Here is a 21115-nt window from a genome sequence, read left to right on the forward strand (position 1 = left end):
GCCTCCCAGCGAGGCTTGGGCTTTTACTCCAGGGTTTTCGCCATTCAGAAGAAGAACCAGGCGGGCCTGGGAGTTGTGCTGGACCTTTCTACCCTTAACCTCTCCTTACCCCTACAAAAATGCTGGTTACGCCAGCTTTTATAGCAGAGACATTGTGCAAGGGAGACTGGATGTGCTCCCTGGATCTGAAGGACGCGTACGTACACATCCCGATTTGGCAGTCCCATTGTTCTTTCCTACAGTTTAGGATCATGGGCTATCATTTTCAATACAATGTCCTTCCTTTTAGCCTCATTTGGGGCCGCCAGCGTCTTTACCAGGCTCATGAATACGGTTGCGGCCCGCCTCAGAACGCAGGGCCTCCACATCTACCCATACCTAGACGACTGGCTCATCAGGGCTACATCTCCGGAAGTGGTTCACCACTCTTCCCATGCCCTTATGAACACACTGCACGATCTGGGCTTCTCGCTCAATCTCAAGAAGTCACAGCTGCAGCCCACGCAGACTGACATTCTTGGGCCTCATCTGGGATACATGCCCCGAGAAGTTATTTCTTTCGGAGGACAAGAGTTTTGTTACTCGAAGAAGTATTGAGAAAGAGTGCCGTGCTATCTTGACAAGAAGTCGTTTCCTTTGAAGAGTGTCGCATGATAAAGCAATTGTATTTTGTTTTGGTACGTGTGTTTTGGGAGAAAGTCAATCATCCTTGCAAGCGATGTTGTGGTAGACATTGTGTTTGAACTATCAACCAGCTGAGGTGAAAAGGACATTTGTTTTTTCTTCAAGAAAGACTGTGGTTGAAGAAGACTTTTCTGTTTCTTTGAACAGAACGTTGTGAGAAACAGAACTATAATCTTAGTATTCCTCAATTGATCCAGGGGAAGGGAATACAACCATGGTTGCAAGGAGTGCTTCCAAGAACATTTGAATTACAAGACTGTTTGGTAAAATTAAACTTTAGCCATATTTTACTTATATGAGTTTATTGTATTAGTGTGTGGGGCAGAGATATTTTGGACATTAGGTCAGTTTTCTTTAGTATTCATTTGCTGGGTAGGGATTCATCAAACCCTCGTTTTTACTTAAAATAAATGGCAAACTTTGGGAAAAATGTACCTTTGTGTCTGACTCGCATTTGTGACCCCTCACAAGTAGTATAGTCTCAACTTTGTGATTATTATATTATTTTATTGTGATGGACATGAATTAGAACTGTTTTATCCTCCCAGCTGTCTGCAAATAGTGGGAGGGTGTAGGGTTTGAAATATATTACACAATAGTGCATGATTTGCATTTGCCACTAGCTGTTGACTAGTGATATTTGACTTGGCGAGTAAGAAATGGTGTGCTGTGTGTATGTATCGCTAATGCTACTAGTCATTCACCACCTCAATTCTATATTGAGGTGGCGAGTTACTTTTATTGCTGGCTATAGCTTGTAACTTGAATTTTCTGTAACTGTAACATAAAACTAAATAGATATAGGGACAAAGGGTTGACACATTTTTACAGATGCAAAGCTTAATCTTTAAATTGCAAAGCTGTAAATTGGAGGTATTGTCTTATAGCTAATAAAATAATTGCTTTATTTCTTCTATTTTTTTTACCACATCTATTGATTTTTCAGAAATTCAAATACTTTGACACCAGTTGATGGTGACCAAAAGCCATCAGTCTCAAAATCGGGAAGAAAAATTAAAGGCAGAGGCACTATGGTAAGATTTTAACTTTTATTTATTTTTTAGTTGATTTAGTGGGATCTTTGTTGATCAAAAGAATTGCAAAATACTGAAAATCGTATGAAAGCCAAAACTAAAAAGATTAGTGAAGCACTTAATGCGCCTTGTTTGTCCAAAGGGGGGGGGGGGACTAATGAGATTTTGGGACAAAAGGGACCCAGAAATAGGAGGGCCTTGGCTTAGCTGTATTTGATGGAAGCCAATGACTTGTACATGGTAAATGCTCGCAGTGAGGTTGATTGCCCCATCCCCCCGGCAGTAACTTGGACAAAACAGGGTGTATTCTTCTATTTTGGACTATGCGTTTGTCTGTTCCAATTTAAACAAACTGGTCACTTCTTTAAAATCTATCCCAAAAAACAGTGACCACTCTTTTGAGATTTTCCATACAAAAGAGAGAGACTATTCTGCGAAATCAACTATGGCAGTTCCCTATGGAAGTCTCTAACAGATACAACCGACTGAGACTCAAGAGGGCAGACGTCAGAGATCTAAATTCTAACCTTGCAAAATTAGGGACAGGAGAAGAGGGAGTGAATTACGCTCCATTGTTATTTGAATTTAGAGTCACAAATAACGCCTCCAAAAGGTTTGGGAAAGCGTCATGGCCATAGCTACAATGCCGAAATGGCTAGAGAAAAAAATGACATAAAATATGAAGAGACATTGGACATCTGAAACGTAAAGAAGGGGGGGAAGCCACAAGCAATTTAATAGCTAATAGAAAACAAACTTTCAGAAATTGGGCAGCAGCACATAGGGCTAAAATGCTGCAGTTGGATCCGGAGGCCATGCTCGCTAAGATAATGAGAAAAGACACTCAAGCCATATGGGAATTGCTTAATCAACAGGACAATGAAAAAACCATGCCAGTATCGAACATGGTGCCGGCGAACAAATGGATAGCCCATTACGAGAAATCATTTGCCCAATAAAATTGCATAGTTCAAGATCAATCTAGAGCAGAGGGGAGAGGCGGGTCCCTGGCCTTTGACTAGGGTGACTTGCTGACAATAATTAGCAAAGCAAGTAGAACCAGAACCCCGGGCCCAGACGGCATCACAAATATGATGCTGAAAGAAGCGCCAGAATGATGGGCATCTCTCATGTGCTTGCTTTTTAAACAGATTGAGTGAGACAACTCCCAAATCGTGGCTGTCGGCTGTGATTGTCCCAATTCACAAAGGGGGTGATGGGGCATAGCCCGAAAACTATTACCCTCATAGACGCTATGGAGAAGATTTTTGTGGGGGGTCCTGCTAACTCATCTGAAAAAATGGATAGCGGCTTCGGGTAGATCCGACCACAGAAAACAGGATTCACAAAGGGAATGGGGACGGACCTGAACTTGTTTCTATTAAACATCCTTAAAGTAAGATCTATTGAAAAATAGATGCAAATTTATATGGCCTTTATTGACCTTAAAAAGGCGTTTGCCAGTGTAGACAGGGAATTGCTCTGGAGGAAAATGGAGGACTGGAGTTGTCCGGAGTCGCTGCTGGCTGCCATTAGATCGCAGTATACAAACACTGATGTCAAAATAGGCTCAATGCGCAAGGTCTCCTACCTGATTCCATCACCACGGAAAGGGGGGTAAAACAAGGTTGTCTGCTTGCTCCAACCCTTTTTATGTCAGACCTACCTGCTACTCTGGATGGGGGGAGCTCTTTTCTACCAAAAACTGGCAAAGATAAGATTGGCAAACTGCTATGTGCTTTGCTGATGACCTCGTCCTTCTGTACCAGACCCCAATGGGACTCAGCGAACCTTGAAAGCATTGCTGGAGTTGATGAGGGAAAATGGCCTAGAAATTAAGCCAAAGAAAACCAAAATCATGCCATTTGGCATTAGAAACAAGAAGGGCAGGTCTGGACATGGTTTTCGGAAGGGATGCCCCTAAGAGAAACCCAATCACTGACACATTTAGGGGCACACGTTAACAGGATGGATGGTGGTTCTTGACTCTAAAAAAGGAGCTCTCAATGCTAACTTCTCAAGCAATATTGCTCCACAGGAGATTTGGAAAATTCTCATTAAAATCTGTAATTACTTTCTTTGAGGCTAAGGTGACTCCAGTCTTGACTTTTGGTGCAGAGGGGTTTCTCTTCACATCTTATAAAGTATGGGCATCGCTAGAAGGAACCTTTTGGAGAAAGCGCCTAAAATTGCCAAATTTGATAGCGACCTCAGTCATTGGATACAAGCTAGGCCTCATTTCACTGTATTCGAAAATCGTCTGGAATTCGTTCTCTTTTTCGCAAATGTTTACTGGTGCCCCCCCCGCTTCCTTGGAGGGCAGCTGTAGAGCTCTGCTAGAATCGCTAGACTCAAACATCGAGGTCTTTATGACCAACCCTGATTAAAATAAAGAAAATTTGGGAGCAAGACTGAATTAAAACCCTACAGGATAGAAACACCCATCGGATGCAATCGGCTCTAGGCAAAGAAGCCAAGGCCTATAGTATAAGGCAGCGATATCTAAAGCTCTTCCCTTCCCCCTGGTACAGGACTCAGTTCATGAGATTTAGATTTAATTTGTTCCTCACTAATTAAATCCTGAATATATATAGTAAAACAAATGGGAAGACTTACAGATTTTGTAGATGAAAGGGCCAAGTAAAAACACTGCAGCATGTTGTGACATGTTGTAGAGGACTGATGGAAATCAGGACAATTCATTTGGTAGATTGCTTAAAAAAAGGCAATGTGAGGAGGCCGAAAACATCTGGTTGCGCCTTATAGGCGGTGAAGACTTGCCTATGATCTTTGCTTCGATACAGTTTCTGAACGAAGTGTTTTACATGTAAACCGGGGTCGTGTAAGATCGCAGAATGGGTTCCTCTTTCTACTGGCTTTTCTTTTTTTTCTCCTCTGGATGGGAGAGAGGGGTTGGGGTCCAGTGGCCGTTTGGATGAAATTGTGATGAATTTATTTTGCAAAGTTTGAAGAGGTATTGATAAAAGTTTGTAATAAAGTATGAATTCAATAAAAAAAAAGTGCAATAAAAAAGGGTACTTTTGTGCAAGTTTGCCAATGGATTTTCGGCTGTTTTGGACCCACCCCATCTATACTCCCAGCCTGCGTCTCTTTCCACAGTTGATACAGATTCCTCAACACCACTTATTTGATTTATTTAGCGCTAAAGCCCATGGGCATCAAAGTGTGTCAACGTAAAGAGACAGACAGACAGACATCAATCCGAGCCAGCATATCTGTGGGTGGGTTCACAGAACGTAATGTAACTAGGTAAAGGATTCAGAGAAAAGGAACATTTACACATTTTTCCTAAAGGATGTAAGAAAGGGATCAAGCCTGACACACAGTGGTGATGTATTCTACAGAGTGAGTGCAAGGAACTGAAATGATTTACCACTTGCTTGGGTACGCTTTGCAAGCTGTAATGCAGAGAGCCAGGAGGCTTGTACCACTGTAGCCGAGCTTTAAGATAGGCTGGTGCATCGCCATGCAAGCATTTGTGAGTGATGGTTGGGGCCTTAAACTTGATGTGTTATGCAACAGGCAGCCAGTGGAGTTTTTTCAGTGTAGGTGAGACGTGAGATCGCCTATCAAAGTTGGCCACAGTCCTGGCAGCCGAATATTGCACCACCTGAAGTCTAACCACTTCATAGCACCCATCAGCAGGGCATTGCCATAATCTAGCTTACTCCTCATGACTGCCGTAGCAATTGTTAGGCAGAATTATATGCAGTACCCTTTGGGAATACCACACACAATTAAGACTACAAGTGACAGTATAATTTCACCTTTGGTACAAGCCTGTACTACACAGTTAAAGTGGTAGCAGTAGCAGAGCAGCCAGACTTATCTCAAGAGTAACTGAGCAGTATCAAATCGTTACACAAAGGACAGTAATTACTATGATTCAGGCAAACACTGACTCGAGGTTTCTAAATAAAATAATATATATGTATTTACTCAACACTTGTATAACTTTTCACTATTCTAAACAAGTTAAAAATCACAATCAAAAATACACCACACCACTTCCCTTTAATTCCAGACAAGTTAAGCTCACAAAATGAAGTGGGAGCAAAATAGCACGCCAGCAATTTAAAAGGGAGGAAAAGACAAAGTTATTAGAAATCAGGCAAACCACCAGGTAAGTACTCAGGGCAATTGAACAAGAGAAGCTACAGTGAGGAGATCAGCTAGAAAAGGCTTAGGGCCAAAGTAAATGGGTCAATAGTCTTTTGCTCAAGCTCACACAGTTCAGGGTAGTTAGTTTGCAGTAAGGTTTGTGGCACAGATTCCGGACGAGGTTGGTTGGTAGATAAATTAGCTCAAAGAGAAGAGAAGGACAAGCCCTCAGATTGGCAAAAGATTTCAGAACTTTCACCGCGGTTGAGCCAAACGGACAACCGGATTTGCACAGTACCTTAAATCGGGGAGGGAGCTGTAGCTGCGATGGACGTTCCTCGTGGTTCCTGCAGGTTCACGGTTCCTGAAGCGACTGTCGAACTGACACAAAGTAGGAAGACTGGAGGTTCCTGCGCCACCCAGGGAAGAAGCCAGCAGCAGAGCCAAACAACGAATAAAAGGTGCGCTCCTTAAAACCCAAGCAGGGTCAGACCTTCCTGGCTATCCGGCCCACTGAAGCTCTGTACAGCGAATTCGACCAAAGGAGGGGTCCTGGCTTGCAGTTTGGGCGAACTGGTTGGTCCCACAAGCTCAAGGGAAGAAGTTTCCTGGAGGATCTTCTCTGTCGTCGGATTCGGAAGTTTCGGACCTCCAGCAGGGCTTCACCGGGCTGTTCAGTTGTTGTAGGGGTCCTCTTCTTCCAGTTCCTCGTTGGTTCTTTCGTTCCAGTGGCGACTTGCCGTTACAGTCCCAAAGACCTGCTTTTTATGCAGTTTCCCCCATTCATACAGCCTGGCTGTCAATCACACAGCAGGGTGGCTGGCTGGCAAAGGCCAGTCCCCTTAGCCAATCAGACAAGAGTGTGACTTGGGTTACCAAGGGAACCCATGACAGGGGTCCGAGAACCCTTCCCTCACATCCTGCCTACCTAGACTGTCGGGCGCCTTAAACAGGGCTTCTGTGCAGCAGCCTGTGAAAATACAGCAAACAAAGGAATCATCCCCGGTTTGGCGCGCAGAGAAAAACACGAGAAAGACTAACAAAAAGAAATGGCGAATAAAATGTATTTGTTCAAGCGGATTTATGTTCGAGGCTAATGTAATAGCCTAAAACAATACCACGTTTATATAAGATAATCGCGGTAGAAATGTTAGTGTATTTACCACTGCCACCAGCAAAGTCTTAACGTTAAGGGAGCGAAACAAGGCTCCAAGAGGCACAGACAAAAAGGGATAATATTTCACCCTTTCCAATACTCCATGTAAGATGGTGTGTACTGGGTCTGTGGTTTAAAAGAGACTACATAAAGTTGATTGCAACTTTACATGTTTCTGGGGGACAGTACTCAGCCCCAGGAAAATGGAGTCAGTGGGAAGTCTAAAAGACAACCCTGTGTTACTGCACTGAAGGTGCTGTGTAACACACATGAAAAGTGGTGCTCATTGAGTAGGTGAGGCTCCAGAGCTCCAGAACACACAAAATGATAAAACCACACATGGCAAAAAACATATGAGAGTGGGAAAAAGGTTCACACTCTTACCAGGTGAAAAAAAAGAAATCCAGCAAAGCTGCTGAGGGACTCATTAGGTGAGGGAAATCCACCATTTATGATAATTCTCCCTAACAGCAATGATGGCAGTATTAGGGTCCGATATAAAGGGCTTGATCTGCCGAAGCAGGCAGCGGTAATGGCAGGCACTGACTGTAGCAGAGACACGATCATTCATGTTCATATCATAGTTTACATAGATGCCTAATGATTTTGCTTTCCACATTATTGGAATGGATTTGGTGCCCAATAGCATAGAATTGTAGCCATGTCCCAGTTTCTTAATCTTATTGTGAGGGGCCAGAAGTAGTAATGTTTTTTTTTTTAGGTCATTTCAGCAAAGCCATTTATTATTTCTTATCCAACTGCTGAACATGTAAAAGATGTTATTGACCTGGCTGGTATCTGAGGCCATGTCACCAGATAGTGTGAACAGCAGTTTGGTCTCATTGCCATAATTTTGGAAGAGTTTTTTGGTTATTCAGCCGATCATGGAGTGGTCTTATATAAAGATTGAATAGCAGTGGGTACAGACATGCACCCCGAGGGATTCCTTGCATTATCAAATAAGCCTTAGAAGAAAATTGGCCATTCACTACCGAGGCAGACCTGCCTCACAGGAAAGAGTTAATCCAACTAAAAGTTTGCTGGCTGACGATAAAGTGTGAGGCAACACGTGACATAAGGATTTCATGGCCTAATTCACTGAAAGCAGCCGAAAAGGCATAAGGACATCAGCAGCCCGGCTGTGCCTTCGTCTAATATGTCGAGTATACTTGACTGAATGTCCAGCATAGAAGTCGCTGTGCTGTGCACAATGGCGAAAGCCAGACTGGTAGATCCCTAATAAGTTGTAGTGTCGACAAAGTGCTCTAATTGCTGATAAGCAGCTATGTCTAGGATTTTTAAAAGCAGTCTGACGTTAGTGATTGCACAATAGTTGGCTGGGTGAAGGGTCAAGAGACGCCTTTCCGATAATGGGCATTATACAGCTCTCCTTCAACAAACTTGGTATGAGACTGGTGGAAAGGGTCTAATTTATCATTGAAACCATTGCCTACACCAGGCACGTAGAACATTACTTAATGATTTTGCCATGGCATGTGTCACTAGAGCAATTTGTGACTTTGAGCTCTTGAATAATATGTTCCATTTGGCTGGTGGATACGGGCCGAAAGGAAAACTGAGGGGGTAGGGTTCTGTACAGTTTTCGAGGGTCCTGCAGCATTCAAGGAAATCTCATGGGGATGTTGGGTTGAAATCTTAGTCTCAATAGTATTCCTGATCTCAAGAATGTTGTGTTTGTAATAGTCCATGAGCTTATTACACCAGTGAAGCGCGAAGCCGGGGGGATGAGGGGAGGCCGCTGTTGAACAGCCCAAAGAAGGCTGCCTGGCTGAACAGCTCCGTGAGCCACCAAAGTGAATCCGACAACAAAGGCAGAATCTTTGTATTTCAGCACCTACTATCATCACTACTTGCTGCCGGCGATATAAGGTGCACTCTGTCTGAGTCCTGGGAGAAAACGGTGTGCGGGGACCGAGATACGGCCTCCCGACTTCTGGTGCAGCGAGGGGCTGAATTGGCGGGCGTGCTGGGCCTGGGCTGCATCGTCCCCTGGGCGGCCCTGCCTCGGCGGAGAAATAGTGCCACACCGGCACTCGGACCATCCTCACAACACCTGTGCGGCCGCAGCGGGGAGTGCTGGCCGCGGCGCTGCAGAGCGGGCGTCTGGCTGGGGGCACCTTGCTGGTGTCGGGCTGGTGCGCGGCTTGGTTGCTGGGCCTGCGTGGCTACCCCCGGCGCTCCTCCCCTCATCTCTGAGCCCGGTGCTCGGGCCTGAATTGTGCGCCTGCATCGCCGCCGACGCTGGCTCTTGCGCTGTGGGCTGGCAGCCCGACCCAACTGGTGACTGGTCAATCTGGCTGGCGGGAGGGTCTGAGACCTGCTGACCACTGCGGGCGGAGCGTGGCAGACCTGTGGGCCCTACGGTGGGCTGAAGGACGTTCCAATGGGGCCCGGGTGCCTGAACTATTTGTGACTGAGGTCACATTACAAGTAAGTGCGCCGGTGGGGGGGCGCCACAATATCGCTGCTCTTGGCCTCTGTCGGGCTCCGGCCCACTGCCTATGCTGTGCCTGACATAAATGTGTTGGAGCAGTGAACTTCAAAATAAGACTGCATCTTCGCAGCCTGTGAGGCCCCCGCCAACCTATAATCACCAATTAAACTCATACCCACTGGGCGATCCCACGGTCTCCTTTGCATTGTGGTGGAGTTCTTGGGGTGGACCGCAGTCTGGAGACCTGCCTAATATAGCTACTGCAGCACAAACTGCACCCCATAGAACAATAAGAGCTTATTGACTTGCTGGAACATGCATCGGGAGCTCCACTGGTGAATTGCGCATCTCTTTGATGGGCCCGTTGGGAGCTGCGCTGTGTGCACATCTTGTGGTTGCCTTGGCTGCCATTTGGCCTGATCCAAAATACCTGCCTGCTGCCCCTGTTGCTTAAATAGCACCTATACCCGCATCCTATAGACTCCTCATGCGCAAAGGAACATAGCAGAGCTAACGGCCCTCAAGCTGCCCGCACTGTTGTCAACTCGAAAGGCCTGATTGGGGTATGAACCGCTGCTCTACACACGGTCCTCACCCTTGGTAGCTCAGTCAGCCCCCTGCTACTTGGCAATTATTACATCAAACTCTGCTCTACACCTCTTGCCTGCGCCTGGGACTTATGATATTCTAGTGGGTGCGGGCATACCTTGGGTCGTGCTACGGCCCCCGGGCTTCATCAGTGCTTGCCTGCGTGGCCCCTATCTGCTGGCAGATCACCTACTGAACCCACGCTACCAGTGGCAAACTAGCTGGGGCCACGGACTGAAGACCTAGCGAAGTTCTGTCAGTGGGGCAGACCAGCAGGAAACATAGCTCCACTAATTCTTTTCGTACACTTCGACCACTGGGTAAAGCAACGGGTCCCGACGGACTCGTGCCTGAATTCTACCAGTAGCACATAGCCATACTAGCCCCCAAGTTATTGGAAGTCTGGGACGAATCACTCAGCGCGTCTGTCCTTCCCCCTCCTTTGCGCAAAGCCGTTTTAACGGTGTTGCTCAAGCCTGGCAAGTCCACCGATGAATGTGGCTCATACAGGCCTCTCTCTCTTATGAACTTAGACACCAAAATCTTCGCCAAGGTGATAGCGAACCGTTTCCTCTCGATTATGACGTCCATCTCGTCCACGAAGATCAAGCAGTTTTTGTACCGTGGAGATCCACTTCCCATAGCATCAGGCGGCTGTTTAATGTGATGGCTCGAATTGACCAGGACGTGCACGCAATTGCGGTCACCCTCGACGCCCAGAAAGAGTTGGATGTGGTATTATGGAATTATATGTGGCTGGTGTTGGAGACAATGGGCATCGGTCCCAATATGATTGGATACAATAAATAGTTATACGCCTCCCCAGAGGCTAGGGTTCGGGCTAACTCCTTGACATCCACTCTGTTCACACTCTCCAGAGGCACCCTGACAGGGTTGCCCATTTTCCTTGATCCTCTTTGCACTAGCGATAGAGCTTATGGCAGACCACATCAGATCACGCTACTCCCACAGAGCCATACGATTAAAAGATACCCCGGAAATTATATCCCTGTATGCAGATGATGTATTACTATACATTAGGCACCCTGCCACCCATCTTGACCTGATACTGCGAGACATCACACGCATAGGTACCCTTTCAGGATTCACAATCAATTACTCCAAATCCGAGGTCTTTCCGCTCACTAACGCCAACCAACAACCAGCCACCGAATACCCTCTCCGCTGGTCCCCCGGCAGAATCCGATATCTAGGTGTCCAGGTGTCCCTAACTAAGACCACCCTGCTCGCAGACAACTATTTGGCTGCTGCACAGCTAGCCGAGACGAAAATGGCACGGTGGCGCTCACTCCCATTGTCATTTGCCGGAAGGCTCTCCCTCATCAAGATGGTCCTACTTCCCAAGTTATTATACACCTTCAGTAACATACCTGTAAGGCCCGGGGGGGAAATACTTCACGAGACTACACAAACTATGTGCACAGTTCCTATGGCACTCTGGGGCGGTGCGCAGGAAATGGACTGATATGACGCTCCCATATGAGAAAGGGGGATTCACTTCCCCCGTCCTAATATCTTATTGGACAGCCACGCAGGCCCAGTACACCACTCACTGGTACCCTGGCTCCCCAACCCGCCCACATGTCAAGTTTGGAAATTCTGGCAGCAACCGGAGTTAACATAATGACCCTCATATTACATCAGCACCATATACCTGAATCTCCCATCGACCCAATCGGAATCACCTTACATGCATGGAAACGTCTGCTGTATTCAACAGCGGGATCCTCTCCCTATTATAAATGGCTCCCCGTGTGGGGAATCCCTGGGCTGGAGCCTACACACGACACTGCTTTGGTTCGGCACTGGGAGTCTCTAGGTTACCTGGCACTGACAGACTTCTACCCCGACGGCAGGTTTGTTGACCCACAGACGTGGAAGCTGGGCCACACAGAGTCTGCGTTGGAAATCCTGCAATATTATAGGCTCTGGGCTGCATTTCGCGTCACATGGCCCACTTTTCCTAATGAACCCCCTGACACTCCAGTAATTGTATATATTGCTAATTTGGGCAGTGCCCGCGGAGTCGTCTCCTCTCTATATAAGATCCTACTGGAGGACACCCCGGTCCAGGTTTCCAGGGCACGCAGCGAATGGGAAGAGGAACTGGGCTTTGAGATCTCCGACCAGTTGTGGCGTAAAATGTGCTCACACACCAACAAAGTTTCCCTCAACTTCCGCCACTGAGCTATGCAGTATAAACTACTGAACAGGCTGTACTACACTCCCCTCAGGATTTCTAAGTTTGCCCACACCACTACACATTCCTGTCCCCGCTGCAAGGTGGAGAAAGCTGATCATTTGCATTTGTTTTGGACTTGCCATAAACTGGGGGAATTTTGGGGAAGTATCCTAGAGACACTTGCCGAGGTAATTGACACTGCAATCGACCCCGACCCACTGGGGATCTTGTTTGGGGTGTGGAAATCCGACGATATGAAACGCATGACTAACTTCTTCAATATAAGCTGCATAGTGGCCAAGAAATGTGTATTCCAAAGCTGACATTTCAGAAGTGGCTGCATGGTCTCGAAACTGCGAAGAAGAGTACCTTAATATGCTCCCTACTCATTCCCGCCCCAAGAACATATGGTCTGCATTCAACAGCTACCTTAACAATCAGGAGGAGAGAACATCTGAGAGTGGCTCGTCTCCGGCCCCATTGGAATATACCTGAACACCATGAAACATCATACTTTGTTACTCCCCCACGTGTTATATTATTGACATTGCAGTTACTGTACCACTGTTTATATATATATTGAATGCATAATTTGCTTTGACATGTGTGTCTGTTGTAAACCTCTGCCAATAAAAATAAAAGGTTAAAAAAAAGAAAAGTGTGAAGCAGGGGGACCAGTGGTGGTGACATGCCCTTTCTCGAAAGTATGCAACAGGCTAACCAGCTCTTTGGTAGAGTTTGCCGCCAGGGAGATTTTGTTGTTGTGTATCTCCTTCTTGGAAGCCAATAGAGCTGCCCTGTTTTGAGTGAGCCAGTGCCCAATCCTGCTTATGTTCAACTGCAGTAATGAAGCTCCAAAGTGATATTGCAACTACTGTGACGAATCAAGGGAATTCGTCTCTTCTCCCCAAATGGGGAGCCCCTTCCTGTGAGGATAGGGAGATGAGCCCGCTCCGCAATCATCTCCGTAGAGGAAGAGGCAAGTGGGACAGACTCCCCCTTTGGGGGACAAGGACTCTCAATCGCGCGAGGAACTCTCACAAGCTGGATACACTATGGCCTACATGGGATGAGTTAAACCGCACGAAGACATGAACTGTTATAACTGGGACAAAGAAATTACTCAAGGAGATCATTATCCTATGGAAAAGAGTTATGTTCCTTTAAGTCATGACGTACACTATACTGGTTAGAGAACGTTCAAGTATGTATGTCCGGAAGAAGAGAACAGTAGTAGACGAGAGAGGGTGTTGCTGACGCAAGCTGAGCAAGGCAATCGACTGCATGACAGCTGATGTGGACGAGACCCAGGAAGCCTGTGAATTTCAAACTCTCACAAGGGCAATACTGGACACCAGACGTGCAGTGGTCCCGAACACTTAGAGGCAGGGCAGGCACCCAAGAAGAGGTGGTGCCGACACCTTATCTGTGGTGGACAGTCGGTCGAAGGAACATTGCTGATACTGCTAATGGGAGAGCTTCCGACAACCGGACATGCAGTCGAGCACCGAAATAACAAAAGCCAAGAAGAGCCAAACGCCATTGAAAGGAGAGAGCGAGTTACCTTGAGAGAGACCCTCCAAAAGCATTCTCCCGCTAGAACAAAGGTAAACTGGATACCGGGAGGTACTGGAACAGTCAAAGCTATCATCACTCGCTGTTAAACTCATACCAGTAGAGAATGTGAAACAGAGTCAACTTTGAAACCAAAGCTTGGGAACCAAGAGACGCTCATTATACCATACAGTTAACTTACCACAGTAGTGCACATGAAACGGAGTAAACTTTGAAACTAAGTAGAGGTGACTTCAATGAATCTGTAATAAAATTATTATCTTGCTACTATAAGAGAAGGAGCAACGAACCTGAGATGCAACTAATCACATGATTAAGCATCAATAACATGATCATACAGTTTTAATTAGGATGTTTTTAGATCTTATAATTTCATGGACTTGTATAACTAAAATGTTATATTTTTAATTTTGACTTTGGAAATCAATTCAGATGTCAATTTATCAAATCTGTAGGTCTCACAGAATTTTACATATATTTTAAGATCATTTCACTGAACAACAATTATATAAAATGAATTTACTATTGAAGGGTTGAATTATTCAACTGTAAGAATTTTTTTTAAAAAAAGTGGAGAAGAAGCTTGCAAACCCAAAGATAATGCTTATATCGCACAGTTAACACGTTCTAGTGAATGCCATAAAAGGGAGCTCTTGTTGAACCCTGATAGATACAAAGCTTCTGAATCTCTAGAACAGCTGGATGAGAAGCTGGCTAAAGAAAGAGAATTGGTCTAGGAAAATACCCCGGAAAGGGGAAAAAGACCTTGCCATCCTGTTAATCTTGATGATAAAGATAAATGAGATAATTCTAGGACTAAAGCAGGAAATCACTTACAGAACCCAAAAGGGAATAAACAAGGACAGAGAAAGTTCAGCATCCCAATGGGAGAATTGAGATTTATACAAGTAGTCAAGAGAGATTATTTGTGGATTACCCATTAGACTGGTATTCGCAGTACCTTTAGGAGAAAAGAGGCATTTTCCTTACCCAAGTTATTTTAATCTTAGTGTAAGGGTCAGTTAAGGTAGTTTTGGATAGCAGACTAATTTCTTTGGACATTCACGACTGACCAAAGAGTACCTTAGTTAGTAAAATGGGTAGGGATCACCTATAGTCATAGGGAAAGTCAAAAGAACTTGATTTCTGATGCTTGTTAATCTGCTTAGAATCACATGCTGTGCATATGGTCCGACATCCAGTGGTAACCGCAGAGTTTTTCATCTTGTCTTTATGGTGAGTAATGCATGTCATGTGCTCTTACGTCCCCCCCCCCTTTCCTTCATACTACATGGGTGTCCCTTTCTAGGGATGGGAGACAGAACCTTTTTCATCAGAAAAAACCTTCTTCCCCTTTAAATCTAGAGGTGCATGAGGCGAAACGTTCCTGGCGCTGATGCAAACCCCCCAGATGGGGGCCATCCTACGGAATGCAGTCAGGGACTTGATCCCTCCGGTCACTCCACCAGCGCCCATAGTCACTCCTCACCTGGCTCTGGCGCCACAGGCCCGATACTGCCACTGCTGGCTCCTTTGGTTCAGGCTCCCTTTCCAATTCAGGCGGCTCCACAACAGCCTCCGGCTCCGGTCCCCACAACACCGTAGCCCAAGGCACCCAGCACTAGTCAAGCCGCTCCGGACCAGCCGGGTACTCGGGTGGACACGGACAAGGAGGACCCTGACATGCCTTCATCAGCGAAGGCCTTCCATGACAGGCTTGCAGGTTTGGCAGAATATTTGGGCCTTCCTCAACCCAAGGTAGAACAGCCCAAGGAGGGGGGGGGGGGGTCTTGGCAGAAATCTGCACCCTACAAATCCCTATTAAAACTGGTATCCCGATGCAAATGGACGTTGTGGCCTTGGCAAAAAAGGGGTGGCTCAAGCCACACTCGGCCCAACCTGTCAAGCACCTCAATGCCAAGTATAGACAGAAGGAGGGAGATCCACTCTTGCTGTTGGCGCACCCTCGATCGCATTCTTCATTGATTGCTGCGGCATCACTCTACTCTAAGCCTCAGTCGTCCACGGTCACCTCGTCCTCGGCGCTGCAAGGCAAGGAGAAGATCTTGTATGGGTATGGAAAGAAGCTGTACTCCAAAGCCTCTTTGCACCTGCGTCAATCCAAACGCAGATGCCATGCTGGCATCGCTAACCAGGGGCTTTGGTGGGAAATAGCAGACTTCTTTACAGAACTTCCGGTGCAGAGCCAAGCACGCTTCAAGGCGGGTCTAAGAGAAGCCAAGCTGGTTGCACAGGACATCATAGAGTCCCCCGTGGCCCACATCGATACCTCTCGCCGGGCCATCTGCATCACCACGGACATGAGAAGCTACGAAATTTAACCCCAATGTCCAGGAACGCATATTGGACCTTCCGTTCGAAGGTAGTGACCTCTTCCACTCTACCACCGACGAGGAAATGGATAAAAAGAAAAACAGCTGGCAGACTGGGAAGTCTTTATCTGAACGAAGGCCACTCCCAAGGCATACACCCAGTCGCATCTACGCCCCGACAAGGGGCGGTCGTTCGGGTTCCGGGTTTTTCAGGGGCAGAGGTCTAGACAACCTGACCGTAAACACCAATGGGGTGGGGAGAGCAAGGGCTTATTCCAGTCCCCCTCCTCAGCAGCAGCCACGGAAGGCAAAAAACCATGACGCGTCCCTTCGGGTGCACATGCCTCCAGTGAGGGGCAGGCTTGCCTTTCACATGCAAGTTTGGCGCCAGAACTTCCGACTCCTGGATCCCTCTCTGTAGTATCCTCGGGGTACCGCCTACCGGTCCCTTCCGGACAGCAAATCTGTTGGCGGAGATCCGGTCGCTCGTAGAAAGCCAGGCAGTGGCAGAAGTCCCAGCCTCCCAGAGAGGATTGGGCCTCTATGCTAGGATTTTCACCCTACAAAAGAAGACCCAGGCTGACCTGAGAGTTGTGTTGGACCTATCCACCCTCAACCTCTCCCTCCCTCTTCAGAAATTCAAGATTGTTATGCCAGCTCTAATTGCGGAGATGCTAGACAGGAGAGACTGGATCTGCTCCCTGGACCTGAAGGACGCCTACCTACACGTCCCGATTTGGCAGCCACATCGCTCCTTCCTGCGCTTCAGGATCATGGGCTACCATTTCCAGTACAACTTGCTACCCTTCGGCTTCAACTCAGCCCCCAGGGTATTTACCAGACTCATGAATTCAGTGGCAGCCCTCCTCAGGGCCACCATGTCTACCCGTACGCAGGATCTCCGGAGGGGGGGTTACCCGCACTTATCAGCACGCTCCTTGACCTGGGGTTTACCATCAACCTCTAAGTCTCAGCGGCAGCCCACGCAGAGCCTCACCTTCCTGGTCCTCATCTGGGATACGAGCTCTGAGAGGGTCTTCTCCTCAGAGTACAAGATTAGGGCCATCAAGAGGGCCACTACGCACTTCCTTACCTAAGCAGTGACCTCGGCCTGGTGGTACCAGCATCTACTGGGTATCATGGCAGTGTTTCTACTGGCCGTGCAGCACACAAGGCTGAGGATGAGGTTACAGCTGCACTTCGCAGCTTCATGGAATCAGGAGATGGTCTCCCAAGTGGAGCTAGTCGGCACACCACCTTCTCTCCACTCTGACCTCACATGATGGTCCGAGGACTGCAACCTGCGAATGGCCATCACTACGGACTCCTCCCTGGAAGGCTGGGGAGCCACTCTGGACAGCCACAGCGTCCATGGAGTATGGACCCTGCAGGAGCTGCATATCAACTGGCTGGAGCTCAAGGCCATCTGACTAGCCCTCAGAGCATTCCTTACGCTCATTGGGGGCAACACCATCCTTATCCAGACCGACAACTCTACCAGCATGTACCATGTCAACAAGTGGGGGGGGGGTACCAGGTCCCCTCCGCTCTGCAGCCTAGCTGTCAGCATGTGGAATGGGCCCTGGAGAACATCTACCTCGCGGCCGTCCACCTCCCCATGAGAGGCCAACTTGGAAGCGGACAGGCTCAGCAGACTGGGAGCGGACAATTATGAGTGGCAATTTCACGACCAGGTGCTGAAGGTGGTCTTTAACACATGGGGTTACCAGGTGAATCTATTTGCCTCCTGGAAGAACAAGAAGTGCCATCAATTTGCGTCTTGGCAGGGGCAGGGCCCCGGCTCCCTGGGCGACGCATTGTATATTCAATGGGGGGGCATGACAGCCTATGCCTTTCCTCCCACAGTCCTGATCCACAGGGTGATCCGCAAGATAAAGGAAGCTTGTCACCTCAACATCATTCTGATAGCTCCATGATAGCCGGTGAGACCGTGGTTCTCGGAACTGCTGAGCCTCACGGACAGCCCACCCATTCACCTACTGCTTGGTCCAGCACATCTTCTGTCCCAGCAGGGGGGGCAGAATCCTCCACCCCGCACCTCAGAAGTTACCCTTAAGCACCTGAGTCTGTCACAGGCTAACCTGGAGATCATTCAGGGAGCAAGGCTACCAGGAGCCAATACAAGAGTAAATGGACTAGGTTCTGTCATTGGGCGGACTCTAAGGACATCGACCGCCCCCCCTTAAGTGCATGCTGGAGGATGTGCTCTCCTTATCGGCACACCTTGCACACTCAGGCGTGCAGGTGGACACATGTCGCACCTATCTGGCAGCCATAGGGGCCGACCGAAACTCGGAGGAGGTGGTCTTCTCTTCAAACGACATAGTCAAACATCTGGCGGGCTTGTCCAGGCTCTACCCGCCCATCAAGAAGCCACACCCTGTGTGGGACCTCTGTGGTGTTGGGCGCCTTGCCACACAAATCCTTCGAGCCAGTGGCATCTGCGGACATCAGGCTGGTTACCATTAAGACAGCTTTGCTAGTGGGCCTCACCTCCGCTTGCAGAGTCAGCGAGATCCAGTCTCTGCAGACTCACCCGGCATTCCTACCTAAGGTAACCTCCGCTTTCCATCTGAATGAGGAGATGGTGTTACCCACCTTTTTCTCTGACCCCACGGACGAGGCTGAGAGTCTTGCACTGTCTGGATGTCGGGCATGCTCTGAAATTCTATCTATCGGACGCACTTTTTGTCACCTTTGGGGGATCCAGGCCCGAGTATCAAGCATCCAAGGCTTCTATCGCACAATGGATGTTTGCAGACATCAGAGAGGCCTATGAGGGGCAGCACAAGCCGCTGCCAGCTAACATGCACGCTCACGCGGTCAGGGCCAAGGCCATGGCCATCGCCTTCCAGCGGCAGGTCTCATGTTAAGTCATAAGCAGGACGGCCACCTGGACCACCCCTTTGGCTTGCTGTAAGCATTACTGTTTTGACACCTTCTCTACAGCCTTCAGACAGGCGGTTCTAAGGAACTTATTTGCTTAAGGAAGGTCTCCTCTCCACCCTGGGGCTACATTCAGTTGTAATTTCCCATGCAGTATGGAGGAAAGGGGGCGGAACATAAGAGTAATTATAAGTTACTCACCGTGACTAACATACTCTTAGTCCTTAGTCCCCTTTGCTACATACGTCCCACCATCCTCCCCGCTAATAATACTGATGTCATTAGGCAATGTTAAATATTGTCGATGCGTCAATGGGGGCTGAGGTGTGGCGCGGGCGGAGTCATGGTAGCGAATGCTCCCAGAGCTGCACCCCCGCACGCTTCTAAATTTAAAGGGGAAGAAGGTTTTTTTCTTATGAAAAATGTTCCGTCGTCCTTCCCTAGGAAGGGACGCTTGTGCCATATGGAGGAAAGGGGACTAGTCACTACGGTTAGTAACCTATAATTTACACCTTGCTTAGCAATTCTTATGCTTTTTAAAAATTGTCAGCAGTTGGTGCACCTTTACTTAAAACCAGGAACAGTCTAGTATCACATAACGTATATCTATTTTTGCCATTAATAGAATAGTGTTGCTTAAGTACAACGTTTATTTATATTGACCTCAACCTTATTTTATATAAAGGTGACTGGTTGCACCTGACTTAATGTGTGGACGTTCCTTTGGTGGGTGCTTGGGGATTCACTGTAATTAAGAACCAGGCTGCATCACCCCCTGAGAGTCCGAGCCTTGGCTGGGGTGCTCTGTGCCTCTGCTCCAACCATATAGTGGGCAGAAGTACACATACCCCCCTCCAGTCTTCACATGTTGCATGATCAACAACATGCTGTACTGTATAGTCTCGGCAAAGGCGGAGATGCCCTCAGTCAATTCCTGCACCCTCTGTCCGACGACAGTCAGGGTGGCAGATGTTGTAGGAGTCATTCACGGTCCATAGGCCTCAATAACCCCGTGTGGCCCCCTGGACACAGTCCTGGATGGCATGGAGTTGTAGGACCTGCATGTCAGCAAGTGTTGAGTGGCTGGATGGATTGCATCCAGTCTCACACCACATGGCTTCATCCTGTGTGGCATGGCGAATGGGTTGAGGGCTGGGTCTGAAGCACAGTGACCCATAAAACAGGACATCTGAAACCTGGCTATGATGCCGGCTGTCCCGCTCAGGTGATGAGGGGTTTTGATGGGCCAGTTGGGTGGGTTCACAGTGCCTCCTGCAGCTGGCTCCCCGGTCACGTCCACATTGGCCGGCTCTTGGGTTGCGGGTGCCACGGATGCAACCCATGTGGCTGTCACTGCTAACAGGTGCTTTTCTGGCACTGGCAGGTGTGGTGGTGTTGGGCCCTGGTGTCACATGCCTTCCCTTCCCATCGCTGGGGTGGCACAGGGGTGGTAACTGATGGTGTAGCCCTGGAGACCCGGCCATCGACGTAGATGGGCTATCCTCCTCCTCCTCCTCCTGAGTCGCATGTGAACCTTTTGGGTGAAAAATGGCATGCTGTCAGTCATACTTGTTACCTGGGCTTGCTAGTCACGTATGGTACACATGCAGGATACACATGTGGGCTGAGGGTTGCTATTAGGCTCTCCAATACAGTTACGCCTCAGACCCTCCATGTCGCCTCCTAGACAGGCCCAAACCCCTACTAGGGCAGAGGACACTTCAGACCTTCCTTTCTGCTTATTCTCTACAGGTTTAGCATTAGCCCCGTATATGGGAGATATCAGAAGGGGTTTCTGCTAACGCTGCCGATTCATAATACAACACAATGTCCCAGCAGGAAGATGTCGACAGTTCTTGCCAACTGTCTGTAATGTCTTGCCAAGTAACACCCCCATTGTGTTAGTACAGAAACATATTCGTGCTTGCCTATGATATGCTTTAAAAACCTGCAGAATGGTGGGGGCGCAAAGGTGTCCTCCTCGTGCCGGCTGCCCAAACACTTGCATTCTGTTTTTCCCTGCTGAGAACTCTGTATGTTGTGTATTTGCAGTATAAA

General features: G+C 48.0%; 1 protein-coding gene across 3 annotated transcripts in view; it reads left to right on the forward strand.

Moving 5' to 3' along the window:
- Positions 1 to 21115, forward strand: part of NKTR (natural killer cell triggering receptor) — a 1715190-nt gene that overhangs the window by 1085782 nt on the left and 608293 nt on the right. For all 3 annotated transcript variants that reach the window (XM_069647908.1, XM_069647909.1, XM_069647910.1), the window contains one exon: positions 1631 to 1718. In XM_069647908.1, coding sequence (XP_069504009.1) covers positions 1631 to 1718 — 88 coding nt within the window. The remainder of the gene's footprint in view (positions 1 to 1630; positions 1719 to 21115) is intronic.

Source organism: Ambystoma mexicanum, chromosome 2q (assembly GCF_040938575.1).
Source record: "Ambystoma mexicanum isolate Mex_15411 chromosome 2q, UKY_AmexF1_1, whole genome shotgun sequence".
Lineage (NCBI taxonomy): Eukaryota > Metazoa > Chordata > Amphibia > Caudata > Ambystomatidae > Ambystoma > Ambystoma mexicanum.